The 20,244-nt window shown below is 39.0% G+C and overlaps 1 protein-coding gene across 4 annotated transcripts in view; it reads left to right on the top strand.

Moving 5' to 3' along the window:
• The window catches only part of NCOA7 (nuclear receptor coactivator 7), a 152,086-nt gene that overhangs the window by 89,058 nt on the left and 42,784 nt on the right, over positions 1 to 20,244 (top strand). For 3 of the 4 annotated variants that reach the window (XM_082633321.1, XM_082633322.1, XM_082633320.1), the window contains 6 exons: positions 3,706 to 3,785; positions 7,173 to 7,280; positions 11,234 to 11,347; positions 11,903 to 12,028; positions 13,738 to 13,922; positions 17,993 to 19,038. In XM_082633321.1, coding sequence (XP_082489447.1) covers positions 3,706 to 3,785; positions 7,173 to 7,280; positions 11,234 to 11,347; positions 11,903 to 12,028; positions 13,738 to 13,922; positions 17,993 to 19,038 — 1,659 coding nt within the window. The remainder of the gene's footprint in view (positions 1 to 3,705; positions 3,786 to 7,172; positions 7,281 to 11,233; positions 11,348 to 11,902; positions 12,029 to 13,737; positions 13,923 to 17,992; positions 19,039 to 20,244) is intronic. The other variant, XM_082633323.1, reaches the window with a different exon arrangement.

Here is a 20,244-nt window from a genome sequence, read left to right as displayed (position 1 = left end):
CCCACCCCCCAAATCTAAGCCTTCCTTAGGTTCTGTTCTCAAACCTCGGATATTCTCTTGGCAGTTGTAAGCTCTAGGACTTCACAGATCACCTAGTGAAAGGATTCCTTTACATCTGACTTTTATGCCTTTTCAGGCCCTGGACATTTCCGAACATCACCTTCTTTTAGCCCCAACACATGGAGAGAGAAGAGTCTTTCTGGAAACATATCTAGCATCTCCTCAGGTGCAGGAGGCAAGAGCCTTGTTTTCTGGACACTCCTGGCCCTCCTGTGGGCTGGGAAGGGAGGAGGAAGCAGGGCTGTGGGCAGGGCACCAGGTCCACCTGAGGTCAACACAGGTTCTCCCCGTTCCCTGTTTCGGCCCCTCCAGGATGTATGAGAAACGAGACAGGTTAGACAAAAGGGCTTATGTTTCATTCTTCTAGGGTTTTGGTCAATTTTGTCCCAGTTACATTCTTACTGGGTGGGAAAAACTGGCTCTGAAACTTTTCAAAGGTGAGGCAAATAGGAGGTATAGTTGCTTTGTTCTGAATGGCTTCTGAGGATTACCTGGCCAATTTTCTCCTCTGGCAGTAGCTACTTTTACATCATTTGCTTCAGCTTTTTGTAAGCAGGGGGAGGATCCGAATTTGGATATGTGTAAAGGGCCTGAGGAGGCCTAAAGCTTGAAGTAGAGGTGTCAGGTGTCACTGAGAGATAATTCCATCCTTGTGGATGGCCACGAGTCCTCACCTGAAGTGCTGGAGGTGGAGCCCCCTCCTGAAGCACAGCAAAGTAGCTCTTTCCAAGGAGGCTCAGGTCTATTCCCTGCTCTCCCCAGTGCCTTGTGGACCATGTGCTGCAGAACCCATCTAGATAAGGTATCCAGGACTTCGCTTATTGAGACAAGCAGCTGGCCATCTTGAAAACTTATTGCAAGAAAATATTTAGGAAATAATATGAAGCCTTTCCTTGGGCTATACTGATATGAAGACATTTGGGTCCTTAGAATGTGCCAGTTACTTCTCTGCTTTCTGTATTCAGTCAACTGTAAAACTTAGTGTTCGGGTTGTGGCTTTGATTGGTTCTGATGATTTTCCTGGTGTGATGCTCTATCTGTGAAAATGTTGCCCACCATCAAACTTGTTAGGCTCATTGATCTATATTGGAAAGTTCATGCAAGCATATATAACAGGTATCATATTAAGGCACAGGATGCTCAAAGATGGGTACATTACGGTCTTTACCTCAAGTATTTCAAAATCTTAGACTCTGCTGGGTTTTTGTTTTCTTTTTCTTTTTTTTTTTTTTTTTTTTGTGGTACGTGGGCCTCTCACTGTTGTGGCCTCTCCTGTTGCGGAGCACAGGCTCCGGACGCGCAGGCTCAGCGGCCATGGCTCACGGGCCCAGCCGCTCCGCGGCATGTGGGATCTTCCCGAACCGAGGCACGAACCCATGTTCTCTGCATCGGCAGGCGGACTCTCAACCACTGCACCACCAGGGAAGCCCTGTTTTCTTTTAATAATACTACTGTGATTGCCATTTTTCTGGCCTACCCACTTGTGCCAAAGGAAAGGAATTTTTGTACTAATTCAGGTGTACATAGTTAAGCTTATCCTGAAAGTTTCAGCCAGCACCTGTCTTTCTTTGGCAGCTGAACAGTATGGAAACTCTCATGATTTGGTGGCTTACAACAGTGCCCCCATTGGGACCAGAGATGTTTATGCACAGCCTGTGGAAGGGCATGGGCTGTAGCTGCCACAGATGGGAAACAGCAGCTTAGGTTCTAGAAATAGGAAGCACCTACAGAAGGACATGAAGAGACTGTGCTGAAAGCACGAGGACCTAAAGGGACAGCTGTTTATGGTGACAAAGAGAAGGACAGGAGTGTGGGACAGAGAGTGGAGCTGAGATATTAACAAGAATGAACACCAGGTAGATGATAAGAGTTGTAAAATACTGTGATTGGGTTTTTCAATAGGCTGTGTGGAATCTCCTGATCTGAAGAATTTGGAGATCTGAAAACCACAGTCAGTACAGCCTCATCTTCCTGAAGTAATTTAGATGTGGTCACCTGATAGAAGGGAGGTCATTTTTTACAGCAGAGGGATTTTTCAGGGTGTCTCTGGTTCTACAAATGACTAGAAAAGGATACTAATAGCAGCATCTTTTTTTTCTTGGTTCTTAATTTAAAATAATGTAAAGGAAATACTTAAAAGTCAGTGAATCCCACGTGAATGAACTATTTTCATATTTCTGTGTTACCTTCCAGCTCTCATCCAGTTCACCCACATTTGTTGTGTAGTTGAAATGATATTGTTGGTTTGCGTGTGGGGAGTTGTAGGACCTCAGATGTAGAGGGATGCATTAATCACACTTCAGAGTGCATGGCTTGTCATCACTGGTCAGAGCTGGGCCCTCCGTTTTTTATTCATGAGTTCCTTTTTATCCTCTTTCCCCACTCCCGTTTCTCTCCCCGCTCCACTCCATTCTATTGTGTTCAATGTGTATAGGCTTTTGTCTGGATGTGGCCTTGAAAAATGTGTGTAGTTGTTTTGTGGACAGCTTTTTTAAATATACATAATGATACCATTCTATACAGCTCATTCTGTTTCTCTCGATGTAAGCATGTTGCAGTGTATACTTGGGCTTGTTATGCTCTGGGATTCTAGGCAGTAATTAGATATATTTTGCTTACCCTCCTGTTCCCCACTGTCACAGATACTGTTGTTCTGTATACCTTCCAGCAGGTTACTTCATGATATCTCCTGGGAGAGGATGTATATCTGTGGGTTAGTTTGCTGACTCATACGGGCTACATATGCTTAATTTGCTGGGATGGCTGTACCAGTTTACATTGCTAGTAGCAGTTCACATCTTTGCCAACACTAGAATTATCCAGCTTTCTGATTTTTGCCACGCTAATAGATGTAAAATGATGCTGCGTCTTAATTTGCATTTTTCTGATCTCATACAGGTTAGAACATCTTTTCATAGTTAATTCAGTTTTGTACTTTTTGTCACCTAATTTGTGTCCATTGTTATATGTCTCTCTGGTTTTCAGTGTCTGGGTTGATACATTTAATCATAACAATTAGGTTGAATCATATGTAGCTGCCAAACTATCAGGTTGACCAGTTTGACCCTTAAAAATAGCAAAATCTGTGGTCCGACTTAATATGTTGTTGAACATATAGGTCTTTACAAGTTTTCATTATTATAAATAATACTGCAGTAACCATATGCTGTGCATAGCATTTCTCTTCTTTTGAATTTTTCCTTAGGATAAATAAGGGAAAGATTACTGAGTTAAAGAATGAACATTTTTATAGCTATTGTTACATATTGACAAATCACCTTCTAAAAGGGCTGTACTGATTTACATTATACATCATTATACACCATTTATATCATGACTGTACTAGTTTTACTTTAACTTCGTCTTTATACATTATCATTTAAACGAATACTTGAATAACTATAAAGCATAACCTCATTGTTATTTGTACTATTTGATCACAGTTAACATTAATCATTTATTCAAGTATACATGGATGAACAATATGTTTTTATGAGTTTGGTCTATTTGTACATTTAGTCCACTTTTCTTTTAATCTTTTTTTTTTCAAAGTCAATTCGAAAGTGGGCTTTAATATACTGTAGATTACTCTATCCTCAATTTCTAAAAATGAAATCATTCACTTATAAACATTTTATTCTTCAGATGACAATCAAAACAAAACACATGATAAAAAAGAAAAGAAGATGGTGGTTCAGAAGCCCCAGGGTACTATGGAATACACTGTAAGTATAAACAGGTAGAAGGAAAGTTCGTTAATACCACTAGATTTGCATAATGTTTCTCCCTGACACATCCTGCCCCTTAGTCATTTCTCTTCCTTCCTTATTTTTTCCCTGGGTATACCTGTTACTTGAATTACCTTTTGATATGCCAAGGATGACCAATTTTAGGTCTCCATCCCAGACATGCTGTCTGAGTTCCCAAACCAAAGATTCAGCTGTGTACTCAAACATTAACTTAGACCTCCGTGCTTGGTCTTTGTTCAAGAAGCAGTGGCTCCATCATCCATACATTTCTACAAACCAGAACCTTAGCCTTAACATCTTCTTCCCATTACTCTCCACGTTCAGTCTTCCTTTCCGTGACCATCCAGCAAGTCTAGGCCAGATCCCTTCATTTTTCTCTCTCATGGAATCACATTCCTTTACCTCGTTTATCTCAGTTTAACAATATTGATTCACTAGTGTGATTGTTATATCTAGATTGTGCCTTAATTCATATACCCACGGAGAGAGGCTAGATCCCTCTTTGGTCACCACTCTATTTCTGGTGCTTGCAGGGTATAGGCCTCCATATGGTTGAATCAGCACATGAATAATGCAGTGCATGTGTCCGTTACTGCACTGCCACGTTAACGTGCTCCTCTCTCTCATTGAGCCATGAGCTCCTGGAGCCCAGGAGCTGTGTCTGCTTATCCTAGGCCTGGCGTAAAGTGGGCACTCCGTTATAGATCTGTTCTTTTGTTTTGTTTTGCGGTACGCGGACCTCTCAATGTTGTGGCATCTCCCGTTCCAGAGCACAGGCTCCGGACGTGCAGGCTCAGCGGCCATGGCTCACGGGCCCAGCCGCTCCACGGCATGTGGGATCTTCCCGGACCGGGGCACGAACCCGTGTCCTCTGCATTGGCAGGCGGACTCTCAACCACTGTGCCACCAGGGAAGCCCATAGATCTGTTTTAATTCACTTTGAACTAGTACTGCTGAAGAGTGATCTCTGACTTCTAGAAAGCAATTAAGTGCTGTTGCCATTGCCCCTGTGTTTTCCTCATGGGTATTTCTTTTCTACTCATTATTTGTGTGCTGTGCCAGGCTCTATATAAGGCAAGCAGCAAGGCCTGTCCCTCCCTGCCGTTTCTTCTGGAATGGTGAATCCTCTCCAAGCTTCTATAGCGTCACACTGAAGAGCCCTGGCACCAGCATTTCATGCTCAGGGCTCTGTGAACATCCCTAGGCATCTTTCTATGGTTTATAGGCTTGGTCCTTTCCAGAAGGGATTTGGGGGTGATTATACATCTCACATTACCGCTGTCTACAATATATTGTTGATCCCCATAACACCTAGCACAGTTCCTTACCTCCTAGAAGATACTGAGGAAGTGTTGGATTATTTATCATTAATAACAATATTAATTCTAAAGCCATGTGTGTATCCTACAGTGTGATTCACAAGCCCCTCCAAGGAAATGAGAAGTATCTTTGCTAGGAGATGCTTCACATAGCAAGTACTAAATAATGCAGTGAGAGTAAAAAAAATCAACCCCAAATTAATTCATATAAACAGGTGATCAAATTAGTAATTCAGATCTATCCACCTGATTAATTTATGGTATGGAGATTAGTTTTAGTTGGCAAGTTACTTTGTGTACTTGTCATCAGAAATAAAAGGTGATCCATAACTTCGTGTTTAGAGAACCATGACCAGAACCACTTACCCGATTGCTTATATTGCTCCAGAGCTGTGGATGTTCAAGCATTCTGTTTAGTTTCAAACATATAATGATACCAGTATCCCTCCCAGGGTCTGTAACTTGGCTCCATATGTATGTCTTATCCTGGTGTAATAACGGCAGATTGTTAAAATTTTTCTCCTTTCCTGAAGCCCCTATACATAGTATCTTCAAGTTTTTGTGTAAAAATAAGAAGCCAATTTATTGATCACTTGCCATGAAGTAAGTGCTCTTGAATTAGAAATTACAATTATGTATCTCAATTTGGATGAAGAAACTGAGGTACAGAGAAGTTAAACAAATGACCCAAGATCACACAGCTGGCAAGTGGCAGATCTGGAATTCAGGTCCAGCAGTCTGGCTCTAGTCTATATTATCAGTCTGTGTCTTATACTAACGCTAAACCCTGAAACCCCCCGGATTTGAATATATTATGTAAATGTATAATATTTGAAAAAAATATATTTTAAAAAAGTTTTTTCACTTTAGTACAGGTGATTTTGCTCAGGGTAAGGTAGGGGATAGGTTAAGTTATCAATGATTTTTAAAAAATATATGTATTTATGTCATGTTCTAGAAATACGCTGAGGTAATTTTAATGCAGTCTGTAACTATGAACTTGGTTAGCCTGAGACAGTTCATCTAGTTGGTGGGGTTTTGACACTTAAGGGCAGTGAGTGGTAAGTTGAATTCTACATGTGTACCTTTGCACCTGTCCACAACCTCCTGCAGCCACCTCAAATTTCCACCTATAATTCAAGGCTCCCCTGGTGGAGCCAGTTCTGCTTACAGGGTCAGCCACCAGTGTTGACCCAGGGCTGTAGTTGGGAACTTCTCAGTGACACTCACCAGAATGACCTCCCGCTAACAAGTTCCATCCAGTGACCCTGGACAGGGAGTCTGTCCTGGGATATTGACCTTACCAGAGGCAGCAGACTTCTTTTTGGGTGGAGCTTTTTCACTGAAGTTTCACATCTTCTTACTGCCCTTTCTATTCCTAGTCCCCTTCTATTAGAGAAGGAAAGAAACATGTACACCTGAGACATATCACAAGTTTTATAGATTTAGAGAATAACACTAATTTGGCTGACCATGGGAAATTGTCATTTTTAATGTCAGTGAACAATTTTTGTAGCTAATCTGAAGTTCTTTTAGATTTCCCTGCCTTTCACTTTTTTCATTCATCAAATATTTAAATGCCTTCTATGTGTCAGGCACTGTGGGGAAAAAGGCCATTAACAGGCCACAATCCAGGAGCCTAAAGTGCAGTAAAGAAACAGGCAAATAGACAGAAAAATGCAAAAAGAAAAAGTAGTCCTATTACCCCTAGGAGTGGTACTGTCTGTAATATTTCTTTTCTTCTTAGCTTTATATTATACCTCACACGCCCTCTACTCCATACACCTAAGTTGTGCCAGAGTAAGTTTAGAAATCTATTAGTGGACAGTGAAATTTGAAGATAAGGGAGTCCAGAAATGAATAATATCTAAGACTTTTTTTGTTAAGAATTGAGAATGTGTTCGCTTTTTTCATAATACATTTGGATGTATGTGTTACATTTTTATTCAGTCATATCACAAATAGATTAATGTTGACTATCAAGAGGAAGGTTTTGTTTGCTTTTTGCTTTGTGTATTGAATCTTGTTTGTTTGATTATTCTAGGCTGGAAGCCAGGACACCCTAAACTCCATAGCACTGAAATTTAACATCACTCCCAATAAACTAGTGGAACTGAATAAGCTTTTCACACATACTATTGTTCCAGGCCAGGTAATGATTTTCTTTTTGAATTTTACTTTAGAAATTTTGCATTTATTTTTGTTGCCATTTTTAATGACTCACTCTTAGCATCACAGGATTATCATCAGTGATAATGTGCATTGGTTCAGTCTTCCATTTAGATGCAAGACTTCTGAAAGCATTCTGGTACTGATGAACTGTTCAGAGATGAATGCTTTGCAGATGATTAACACAGTTGAAAAACTATCATTTGTGTTATAGATGTTTCCATCAAGAGAAGTTAATGTAACTTTTTTCCCTGTAGAATTTCATACAGATATTCTTAGAATATTTAATTTAGAGTTGCAAGTTTCAGTTTAGTCCACTTCTGGGGTCCATTGTGGTCATTGTTTTGTTTTAAATTAGGCAAAATTTTTTGTCATTTTGGTCTTGATTTGATACCATGACAAAAGAAGTCAATCCAGCCAACGGTGGAGACATTCAGCAGGACCATCAAGAAAAGCCTACAGACACACAAAAAGATGCTCAACATTGCTAATTATTAGAGAAATGCAGATCAAAACAGCAATGAGGTATCACCTCACACCGGTCAGAATGGCTGTCATTGAGAAGGCTACAGTAATAAATGCTGGAGAGGGTGTGGAGAAAAGGGAACCCTCCTACACTGTTTGGTGGGAATGTAAATTGGTGTAGCCACTATGAAGAACAGTATGGAGGTTCCTTAAAAAACAGAGCTACTGTATAATCCAGCAATCCTTCTCCTGGGTTATATCCAGAAAAAAACAAAAACTCTAATTCAGAAAGATACATGCACCAGTGTTCATAGCAGCACTATTTACAATAGCCAGGACATGGAAACAACAACCCAAGTGCCCATACACACAGTGGAATATTACTCAGCCATAAAGAAGAATGAAATATTGCCATTTGCAACAACATGGATGGACCTAGAGAATATTATACTTGGTGAAATAAGACAGAGAAAGACAAATACTATATGATATCACTACACATGAAATCTAAAACATAATGCAAATGAATCTATATACAAAACAGAAATAGACTAACAGATGTAGAAAACAAACTTATGGTCACCAAAGAAGAGAGGGAAAGAGAGAGAGACAAATTAGGAGTATGGGATTAACAGATACAAACGACTATACATAAAATAGATAAGTGGCAAGGATTTACTGTATAGCACAGGGAACTATATTCAATATCTCGAAATAATCTACAGTGGAATATAATCTGAGAAATATATATATAACTGAATCACTTTGCTGTACACCTGAAACTAACTCAATACTATAAATCAATGATATTTCAATTAAAAAAAAGCCACACATTTTTTCCCAGGCTTTTAGTACTTTGTTAAACTAAATGAAATTGACATGTCATATAATTTTGCCATTCTCGGTTAATCCAGCAATTTTTAAAATACCTTCTGCCTAAGATATTCTTATCTTTCTACTTGAAAACTACACTTAGCCAATAAATGTAAATGGCCCTGTCATAGGCAGATCCTTGCTGAGGCCAAGTTTCCAGTCCCATCTATAGAACTACTTGGTTGCCATGAGCACATTCCGGTTCCATTGTTGACTTAACTAGACCATGGTCCTGCATCTCTACATTATAGTGACATTTTTATTCAGGACGTATACTGCTTCTTCTAAGTATAACTTCATTCAGGCAATGGTGGTATTCTTTGCATTTCTTTCAAGGGCAGCAAATGAAACCAACAGACCATAAATTGGCCAGTTTGTACTATCATGCTTTTGGTATTTATGTCCTTGTCAAAAGGAGATATTACTATATTGACTATACCAGGTAATTGAGGGAAAATATGAGTTAAAACTTTTAAAAAATTAATAAATTTTTATCTCTAGGAAAATTAGATTTCAGGCACTTTTATTGGGTTTCTTGTAATCTGGGGTATTGCTGCATAATGTGTAACTGACCCATAGCAGTGAACCTAGGCTTACTAATTCAAGGCTGAAGACTGTAGTCACTGGAACTTAGTAAAATAATTTAGGGTGATTCCTTATTCGTTTACTAAGTGAACTGGATTAAGGTCCAGTAGCTAATAGGAGGTATAGGAACTGTTTTAATATGCCTACTTAAGGGTAAAAATATAGAAATAGGTGCCCCAAAGCTTCATTTCCTTTGACCCTTTAGTAACTGTTTGACTTGGGTAAGTCACTTCCTTTTTTGACCCTGGTTTCCTTATCTCTGAAATGAGGGGTTGGGCTGCATTATCTCGGATGTCCCTTCTAGCCTTTACTGTGCTGTGTAGCCCTCATATAACTAAACAGTTATGTGCTGTTAGTTGTCCCAGCATCTAGCTCTACTCATGATTTTTCTGGCAAAGATAAGGAATTGAGAAGAGTGATCCAGACTCACTTCCATGTTGAAGTAAGATGTATTCTGACTGAGCTTCCCCGTGTTCAACTGTTACTTCTATGTACAGTGCAGTGAACTGTTTATGCATAGGAATTATCCCTTTGATTTGACATTTAGAGTGTCAGACAATAGAATCTCACTCTATGTTGCCTAATGCTTGTCAAGAGCTCAGGTGCAAAAAAAATATTAATGGAGAATTGTTTGGAAGAAATGACATCTATCCATCCCTCTAGCCTAGATACATATGATAAATAAGAGCTGTATACTAAGACCATGTAATTTTAGCCTTCTGTAAATTGCTTTTATGGAACTCCAAACTTCTGACATTTTCCATTGACCCAGTTAGAAGTTGTTATAAAGAACAGTCCTCCAAAACTGCTTATTATATTTACTGTCAATGTGTCATCAAGGACAAAGAGTTCACCGTGAGACACTTTTTTTTTTAAATGAGACTTCATGGGAGAATACTTGTACTTCTAAGAAACTGGTTTGTTTTTATTTTATGGACATTGAATTCTGTTAACTCATGATGTCTATCTCTTTGCATTGGTTATTTGGAAACTTAGAGCCAGTTTTATGGCCCACTTCTCAATGAATGGTAATTTTGGAGCACATTTTCAGTATAATCAGTCCTCATCTTATTTCTCCTTGATGATGATTTTCCCACCTTTATCTTAATGTGTCTTTTGTTGTTGCCTCATTTTTTCTGGATTGAAGAGAGTTTTAAAATAACTAAAGTTAAAATAGAGAGATGACTGGAAGGATGGAGAAGAGTGAATAACAGTGTTAAACAGCTGTTACATGATTTGCTCTGAACTATGTTTTATAACATTAGAGGTCATTTTAAGACTGTTTTTGATATAATGCCAGAATGTAGCCATGTCTCGTGAAAAAAAGTGTTGAATAACAGAATCACAATAACATTTCGGGAACCAGAATATTTTACAGAAGGAAGCTATTTAGTACAATTTAGGGGATTTTATTTTATTTTTTTTAGATAACCTAAACAGTGATGGAAGAGAAAGTATTGATTATTGATACTATCTTGTACATTGATACTATCTTGTACAGTTTATCATATAAGGACCTTACTATGTTAGCACTCAAGGCCTGCTTAGAGTTAGGAAGCCTAGATGTGTCCCCTTTCTTCCTGACACAGGAATTATGTTTAGAAGCATGCTATGTGACTCTCTCCTCTATGCCCTTGTACTATTAGTACCCTGCCCTCCTGGAAGGCTCTTCCCTCCCTATCCAAATCCTATGTATTGTCCAAAGCTTCACTTGGACCCACCTGCTTCATATGGCCTTTGCAGAATACTCCCCCACTTTCCTCTCCCCTCTGTGAGCTCCTGCAGTGTGTTCAGTACCCTTTGCACTGCACACATCTGCACACATTCATATTGCTGAGTATAGTTTCATGGATCAGTCTGGAAGACCCCAAGTAGCTCATGAGTTCTGTGACAGCACACTAGGTCTTAGTCACACACCCAGCATGATACTGTACGGAGAGTAATTGCTCTAAACACTGCCTTGTGGTTTGCCCAACTCCTGGGACTCACCTAGCTTGTCTTTCTCATTCTCAGGTTCTTTTTGTGCCAGATGCCAACTTTCCTTCCAGTACCTTAAGGTTATCATCATCCAGTCCTGGTGCTACTGTCTCTCCCTCATCATCAGATGCAGAATATGATAAACTGCCTGTATGTATTTCATTCATGCACTGAAGTTCATATTTCTCAGCAATGGTTTTGAGTTAGTGCAGAATTCTACATGTTATTTTTCACAAGAGTTCATCTGAAACTCTCCTCCCTCCTCAAAGAGGTGGGGTTAAGTAATTTGTATTAGTTGAGAGAAGAAACCTGTTCACATTTAAGGTCTCAAAGGCAGAAATGCATGTCTTATTTATGTAGAAGTATGAAGTTAAACTCTCAATGAGACCAATAATTTATTTGTACTGCTTTCCTCCTTTTTCTAAAGAATTTGAACCATGAGTCCAATATAAATTCTTTCATTTAAAATATTTTCTAAAGACACTTGATGAGGCATTTTTATGGGTTCATACATATGTGCTTTTTAAAAATCTTAGTTTGATTTGGGTGATATTTTTGAAGGTTGAAAGACATATGCCTTTTTTAATGTTCACGTTAAATAGGAACAGGTTACTTACAGGGAACGTAGACGGCTTGATTCAAATAAATGAATAATCTTGTTGAAGAAGTGCTTCTATTTGATTTGGGAAATTTTTGCTTCTAAAGGATGCTGACTTAGCAAGAAAGGCCTTAAAACCCATTGAGAGAGTCTTATCATCCACTTCTGAAGAGGACGAGCCAGGCGTGGTAAAATTTTTAAAAATGAATTGTCGCTACTTCACCGATGGAAAGGTATATGGCTATGCAATTTGTTTCCTTTTCTTGGAGTCTATGGAAAACTAAACTAGTTCCAAATTACTGAAGGCAGGCTATTTTAAAATATCTTACCCAAAGTTTCAGCTTTAAGATTTCACAACTGTCCATTAGTTTTCCCCTCTTGGATGCCTGGCATTTTACCTACTGAGGGAATAATAATCATCACGTTGAAATGTGATTCTTTGTGACCTTGGGTTTATTACTTATATTTCAGTTCTTAGCCCATAAATTGTTAGAGAGACAGTATAGAATGTGTTTAAGAGCAAATGCTGGAGTCGGGCTCACTGAACTTAAATTCCAACTCTACCACCGCTAGCTCTGAGACGATGGGCAAAGTATTTGAATTTCTTAAGCTTCTATTTTTCCTCATCTATAAAGTAGGAACAATAATAAAATTTAACTAATAGGGTATGCTAATTAAAAGTAAATTCATGTGAAGAGCTTAACACCTAACCTGGAAAATGGTTAAGTTCTCGACCTGTTTGCTGCTAGAAATTCTGGTATGAAAAATGTCTGTTACATCATGGTTTCAGTTTTTTGGTTGTTGGTGTTTTGTATAAAGAACAAATCTGACATTTTGTGAGCCTCTGAAGAAAAGGTAATGTTGATATAAAGCGAATTCCTGTGCTCATAGTAGAGACTTCATGCCAGGTTCAAATGGTAGGAAAATACATTACTGATATGCACTTGAAACTTTTGCAACCAAGACTAAGTAGTGCTGAAAGGCAAAACTTTTTGCCAAGGTGATCACTAAACTCATTAAGAGTATCAAACTAAATAACTTACCTAAGGCTTCACTGGTGGCGCAGTGGTTGAGAGTCCACCTGCCGATGCAGGGGACATGGGTTCGTGCCCCGGTCCGGGAAGATCCCACATGCCGCGGAGCGGATGGGCCCGTGAGCCATGGCTGCTGAGCCTGCGCGTCTGGAGCCTGTGCTCCGCAACGGGAGAAGCCACAACAGTGAGAGGCCTGCGTACCGAAAAAAAAAAAAATAATAAAATAAATAAATAACTTACCTAAAGGGAGTCATTTATATCCTGCTGTCCCTGGTAGATAACATCCCTGTGGCCAACAGGGTCTACCATGTAAACTGACCAAGTTTCAGACCCACCAAGCTACTGTTCTTTGCTTTCGGTTTCCATAGTTTGGATATATTCACTTTTGTCTGCAAAAATTTCATACTCCTATTTGTGTCAAATTTTGCTGAATGTGGGCTTTCTAAGCATCTTAGAGCAAAATATTAGAAGTACAGCCGCTCCCCTAGCACAGTACCAGGCACTTGCTGGACAGGTAGTGAATATGTGCTGAGTGGATTGTAGAGTACCCAGTTCTCAATTTGGAAGGTACCTGGGACAGCCCCTCTCATTTTACAGACAGGGAGTTGGCGAATCTGAGACATACGTGTGAAACCCAAGATCCTACCACAATTGTACTATTGCAGCAGCCATGCTAGAACCAGGCTCAGCTGATTGCCACAGTGAGGCAAGCCTGTTTCTCTGCTCAGCACACCGCACCCAACGTTGTATTTCGTCAGCCTGTTTCTTCTAGCCCTCGTAGAGGGGATGCAATTGCCCTGTAGGATACCGTGGTTCAGAAGGTCAATGGAATGGCAACATAAGTTTGTTAAAGCTGCTATGGTGGTTGCATCTTGCCTGTAGCGACTCTGTACTGTCTTTTTCTTCAGGGTGTGGTCGGAGGTGTCATGATCGTTACTCCTAACAATATCATGTTTGACCCTCATAAGTCCGATCCCCTGGTCATTGAAAATGGGTGTGAGGAGTACGGCCTCATTTGCCCCATGGAAGAGGTTGTTTCCATCGCGCTCTACAATGACATCTCCCACATGAAGATCAAAGATGCCTTGCCATCGTAAGAGATCTTTCTTTGTTTACCAGAAAAAGGGGTATTGGGAGAATTAAATGCAATTAAAAAGTGAGGGCATGGGCAGGAGTGAGAGATTGTGTAGAGGTGAATTTGAAGGTAGAATATTTGTGCACTAAATTTTAAAAAAGAGAAAAAGGAGAGAAATGGAAATGATGAGGTCAGTAAGGAAGAGTGAAACATTCAAATCAAAAAATCGCATAAAAATGGTATTTCTTTGGCTTATTTTTCCGAAGAGCAATGCATGTTCTTAATTTATGAAAGAATAAATGAAGTTTCTCTGAAAGAATTTGTCTGATTATCGATAAGAGAATAGTATTTTCTCTTTGGTTTAATTGGTAAGCAGAGTTATGTTCTTCCTCATTCAAATTCTAGGACAGGCAATCTTCCCAGCTCATGTGTTTCCTTAATCCTGTGTGGAGAGAGATTTGCGTGGACGTGCAGAGGCACTGCCCCTGTAGCCAGAATACCTTAAGTGGTGTGCAAAGGCTGTAATAGTTTGTTTTGTCTCTGAAATGTACATGGATATTACTTTAGTCCTGATTACTTTTGCCTTCTAAAACTGAGTTTTTCTGATTTAAAGAAGCTCCCCATGAAGAAAGGGTTTAAGAAAACTCAGAGAATCGATTCACTTGTAGAGATAATCTGACTCTTTCTGTCATTTTGTCAGTGTGCCTATTCCCGTATACTATATATGTGCTAGCAGTAAAACTCCTTAGAAACTCTCAGTGATAGCAAGGTAAAAGCAAAGCAGTGGGTCCAACAGGACAAAGGGAAGCTAGCCCCTTGGACTCAGGAAAAGAAGGGAAGGTAACTAGGGAAATTGACCCAGACACAGCATCCCTAGGGGTTTATGCCAGCAGGTTCCCCTGGACTTCTACAGTCCTTAGCATCTGACCCACTAGACCCTTACATGCCCAGCCACTGAAGGAACCACTGGAGCATCGTCACTGGGTAGTTTCCAAGTTCTGGCAGAAGTGCCTAGAGGTTTAGGAGGCAGTGTAGCAGGCCAGGCAGTCCTGCAGGATGATGCCTGGGTTTCCCTGGCTCTGCCACTTATGGCTCCACGACCTTCACGCGTGACTGAATCTTGAGCCTCGGTTTTCTCATCTATAAAATGGAATTAATAGTATTCTTCAGCTTGCAGAGCTGTTACAAGATCTAAAAGCATTGATATACCAAAACTCTTAGAAAATAGCCTGGTACCTAATAAGTATAGGCTGTTTATTTGAACCTTCATATCTGAAACTCTAATCATTGTTCTGTGGGAATCTTTTATTCACGCAGAATGAGGCTTCTAATGCATCTTAGTGCGTGTCTCTTGTGTGGCAAGGATATGAAGATAAGTGGGTCACGGCCCCTGTCCTGCAGTTTACTGAGTGCGACAGGTGGAGAGAAGTGGTAATTGAACAGCACTGTAGATATAGACATGCACACGGCATTCCCTGAGAACCATGTGAAGGAGTGTCCAGCTACCTTGGAATCTTAAATGAGAAGGAGGAGAGGGAGTGAAAGAGTCACTTTTGGGAAGAAAGTGTGAACATGAGGTGACAAGAGGAAAGAAGATAAGAGTAGGTAAAGATACAGTTAAGTTTGGAAGTGGGTGGACAGCCAGATAGGGGCATTTCTTGCCCAATGATGGATTCTAGTGGAGTAATACTGTTACACATCTTCAGCTTAGGATGTTAAGTATTCTTTTAATAATAGGGAAGGTACATTCTTACAGAAAGATTTCTCTAAATGTGAGATTGCGTTTCATGATCCGGGCCTAATGCTGTAGATGGGGGGAGAGAGAGGAGTTGAGAATTGGCTCCTAATGTGTTGAAATTATTTCAGAATTGTACAGTGATTGCTACCGTGGATGCAGGTATATAAAGACTTCTTAGGCTAATGAACAGTATGTGCACCAATGAGCAAAATAGAATGTGGTAGTGGAATCAGTGTGAAATGAACTTGGTATTGACCTCAGAATTCCATCAATTGTTTAAAGTAGTTTAAATTTCATTATTTAAAGTTGTATGGTAAAACAAGAAGTGCAAATTATCTAGCTGCCATGTGCAAATAGTTTTAAAGAGTGTGTGTGTGTGTGTGTGTGTAAAATCTCTCCATCCTCACCTTCAGGCTTTATATATTTTGTGTAAGACATTTTGTAACTCCAGCTGCCACAGAGACTAGGAACAGAACAACCGCAAGGATTATTGGTCATCGTTAGGTCTCTGGCTGAGTCTAGAAAACATTAACAGCAGAGCCAGTTGACACCACTATGTACTTTGCCCCGGCAGAGTTTGACAGTTGTGTTGCAGATAAAGAGATGGCTGAATTAATCCCGGCTTGGATTAGGTAGAACAAGAAGGGAGGGATAGACAAGAAGGTAATATAGGAGGCTGATTAGAGTGCAGTCGAATGCATTCTTTGTGGGGGTCAAGCTAGCTAGAGAAGGAAGAGATGAGGAAGGGGCTTAGGTGTTCATGGAAGGTGGTTTTGCTTATTAATTTGCTGGTTAAGTATGTGAAAAGCTGGGCTTCTTTGTTACAGGACTTACTTTGGCCTTTAATATGCCAAATTAAATTTGGGGTCTGAAAATGGAAATTATACTACATTACACTAACTTATTTGACTCTAGGATTGAAGCATCTTTAACATCTCCTGAGATGCTCATGTTGAGCAGAACACTTTTGTATGTGCAGGTTCCTGCAGAACAGAGATACTGTCACTATTGTCTTTTAGCATATGGTGTTTAGGGGCTCGATGAATGATTATTGAATTGTAATGAATTATGAATTAGAGGCTTTTTAAAGCATTTGTCAGAGCCTAACAATTACATAGGCTTTTATTTTGTATTGGAAAAAGCATGGATGTTCCATGCAAGTGATTTATTCAGTAACTTTGGGGAGACAGTTCAAGTTCAGTAACTTGAACTTCCCGGCACTTTGTTGAGTATTGTCAAAATCATTTCAAAGCAAGAATAATAAAGTATTACCTGAATATGATCTAGCCTTTTTAGAAAATTTATTTCTGAAATCCAAAAATGTTATTTTTAAATAGGGTTTTTATACCTCTGTGTTTTAACCCAGTATTGACACTAAGGTAAGCAGAAATACAGATTTTAAAAAGTGTTTCTTGACAATTTATTTTACACTTTGAAGAGCATGTTTAATCAATATTTTCTGTGTAAATCAAACCTGGGTAGTAAAGCATCTGTTATTAAGGAAAAACAATTAACTGTGTCCCAGTTCAAAATTTTATAGAAAAGTAAATTGAATGAGCTCTTACTTATAATAATTAGTATAAATTTCTTAACTCTTTCATTTTATTACAATATCAGTTTTACTTTATGGCAATGAGTAACTGATAAAACCTCAAATCTGGGTAGTAAAGCATCTGTTATTAAGGAAAAATAATTGACTGTGTCCCAGGTAACTATAAAATTTTAAACTGTAAAATGGAGCAGGTGCTATATATTCACAATAATAGTGGAAATCATCCTCTTGCATCTCCTTCAGGAGTAGAAGGATGTCTTTTATTGGAAGCATCAGATCTTCCAAAATTATGGTTCAGTGTCAGTCATTTTATAGAGCAGTTAAATGAGTAGCTACTCCGTCAATGAGCCATTCAGAATTAATGTAGTTGGTTTATGTACTATTTTATAAAAGAGGAAAAGCCTTGAATATCTAAGGAATTTTAGTCATAGTACTGAAACAGTCCCTCTCCTTTGTCCTTCATGAAAATCAGAAACATTATTTCATCATTAAAAATCTGGTGGGTGACATCTCCATGTTCATAAATGACCTCAAATACCATTCATTTGTTTCTAATAGGATATGCGAGCAACTCTCATGGTTCTTTATTTTGCCACTTTTTATAGTTGATTTTATTTTTCATTTTGAAGTCAGTTTCTGGATTTCATTTCCTTATTTTAAAGTCCTTTAAACATAAATTTAAGTTGTAATATATTTATGTTTTGGTTTTTGGTTGGGTTTTGTTTTTGCCTTTCATCCATTTTGTTTTTGTTTTTGTTTTTAACATTCCATGTGCACCCACCATTTTTCCCCCCACAGTGACATACCTCAGGATCTTTGTCCTCTGTACAGGCCTGGAGAATGGGAAGACCTGGCTTCAGAAAAGGATATCAACCCATTCAGTAAGTTCAAATCTCTCAACAAAGAAAAACGGCAGCAGAATGGAGAGAGAACCATCACTTCAGATTCCAAATCAATAAGACCTTTGGAGAAGTCAACAGAATACACAGAAAAGAAGCCCTCAGACAGCTCTGTGTCAGACAAGTTAAAGAAACTGGAATTCTCTGCAGAGGCAATCAAACGGTCTGCCGCAGTAGCTAAGGTCAGCAAGGAACTTTCTGACACTCAGGCTGCATTTGAATCTATAGCCAAAGAAAATTCACTCTTAGGAGAAGAAGACGACTTCGTTGACTTGGAAGAACTTTCTTCTCAAAATGATAGTGGAATGGACAAAAGAGACACCTCAAAGGAGTGCCTTTCTCTTGACCCAGCGGAGCTAAGGAAGACTAAATCACAAATAATCAGTTCTACTACGGAAATGCAGGTGCAGTCGGCCCTGAACTTTTCAGAAACAGAGTGTGATGCTGAATTGAAGGGGACCCTAGATTTAGAAACCTGTGAGAAGCAAGATGTAATGCCAGAGGTGGACAAGCAGTCTGGTTCCCCAGAAAGCCAGGTGGAAAACACATTGAACATACATGAAGATCTAGATAAAGTTAAACTCATTGAATATTACCTTAATAAGAACAAAGAAGGGTCACAGTTACCTGATAACTTGCAGAAGGCAGAATTAAGTGATGGCAAAAGTATTGAGCCAGTGGGAATAGACATCACTCTTAGTAGTTCTCTTCCCCAGGCAGGTGATCCCCCAACTGAGGGCAATGAACAGCCAGATAAAACCTGGGTGAAAGAGAGAGCACCCCTTCCATTGCAACTAGGCTCTTCTACAGAAGAAAATATGAATAAAGTGTTTCCAGACTCCTCTTTGGAATCTACTCTGGACAACAGCTGCCAAGGTGCACAAATGGATAATAAATCTGAAATTCAGTTATGGCTATTAAAGAGAATTCAGGTACCCATTGAAGGTAAGCCATTTTTAATTTCTTTATATTCTGTTGTATAGGCATATCTTCTTTTATTGTGCTTCACAGATATTGCATTTCTTTTTTCTTTTTCTTTTTTTTTCACAAATTGAAGATTGTGGCAACCCTGTGTCAAGCAAGTCTATGGGCACCTTGTTTCTAACAGTATTTGCCCACTTCATGTCTCTGTGTCACATTTTGGTAATTCTTGCAATATTTCAGACTTCATTTCATTATTATGGCGATCTGTGATCAGTGATCTTTGATATTACTGCTATAGCTCACTGAAGGCTCAGATGATGGTTGGTATTTTTTTTTAGCAATAAGGGATTCTTTAAGATGTACTTTTTTAGACATAATGCTATTGCACACTTAACAGACTACAGTATAGTATAAACATAACTTTTATATGCACTGGGAAACCAAAAAATTTGTGTTACTTAGTAGATTGTGATATTCACTTTATTGTGATGGTCTGGAACCAAACCCACAAATATCTCCAAGGTATGTATGCCTGTATAGCTGCCTTCCTAAAACTTGTACATGCAATAGCAAAAGTAGTATAATTATTTGAGAACAGTATTTTCTCAATAGGGTATATCTTTACATTAGAAGGTTTTGAACTGCATAGGTCCACTTATACACAGATTTTTTTCAGTATATACGAAATACAGTACTACGCCATCCATGGTTGGTTGAATCCATGGAGGGCCAACTCTAAAGTTATACACAGATTTTTAACTGCACAGGTGTCAGCGCCTCTAAACCCTGTTTTGTTCAGGGCTCAACTGTAATTGGGAAAAATTAGCAATATATGCTATTTATTTTGAACATTAAACTATGACATAGAATTCTATTTCAAAAGTAGTTCGCTTTTTTACATCTTTCAGGTAACTTTCCTTTTTCACTTTGAATTTCTAAATCTAAAGGAGTTTTAAAAGGTTTTTGAAGGTATTTCAGTTCTAAACTGAATTGTGTTATGGTATGGTTGGGTCCTCAGTACCATTCACTAATATGTATTCTTGTGGGTTGTCACAATTCTCCACCCTTTGCTGTTCTGTGTGTTGGTTTTTATCCTTATTCCTGGTTTGTAGCATCTCATATGTTGTAGACAAACCTGAAACATCCAAAGCTTTTTCCTTTTGTGCTAAAGAAGATCTGAAAAATTTAATTAGTCCTAATATGACGATGTTGTATGATGTTTATGCC

This window comes from Mesoplodon mirus, assembly GCF_964341445.2.
Source record: "Mesoplodon mirus genome assembly, chromosome: 10".
In the NCBI taxonomy this organism is placed as follows: Eukaryota; Metazoa; Chordata; class Mammalia; order Artiodactyla; family Ziphiidae; genus Mesoplodon; species Mesoplodon mirus.
Note: the sequence above shows the minus strand (reverse complement) of the source record. Positions and strands in the feature narration are given on the sequence as shown.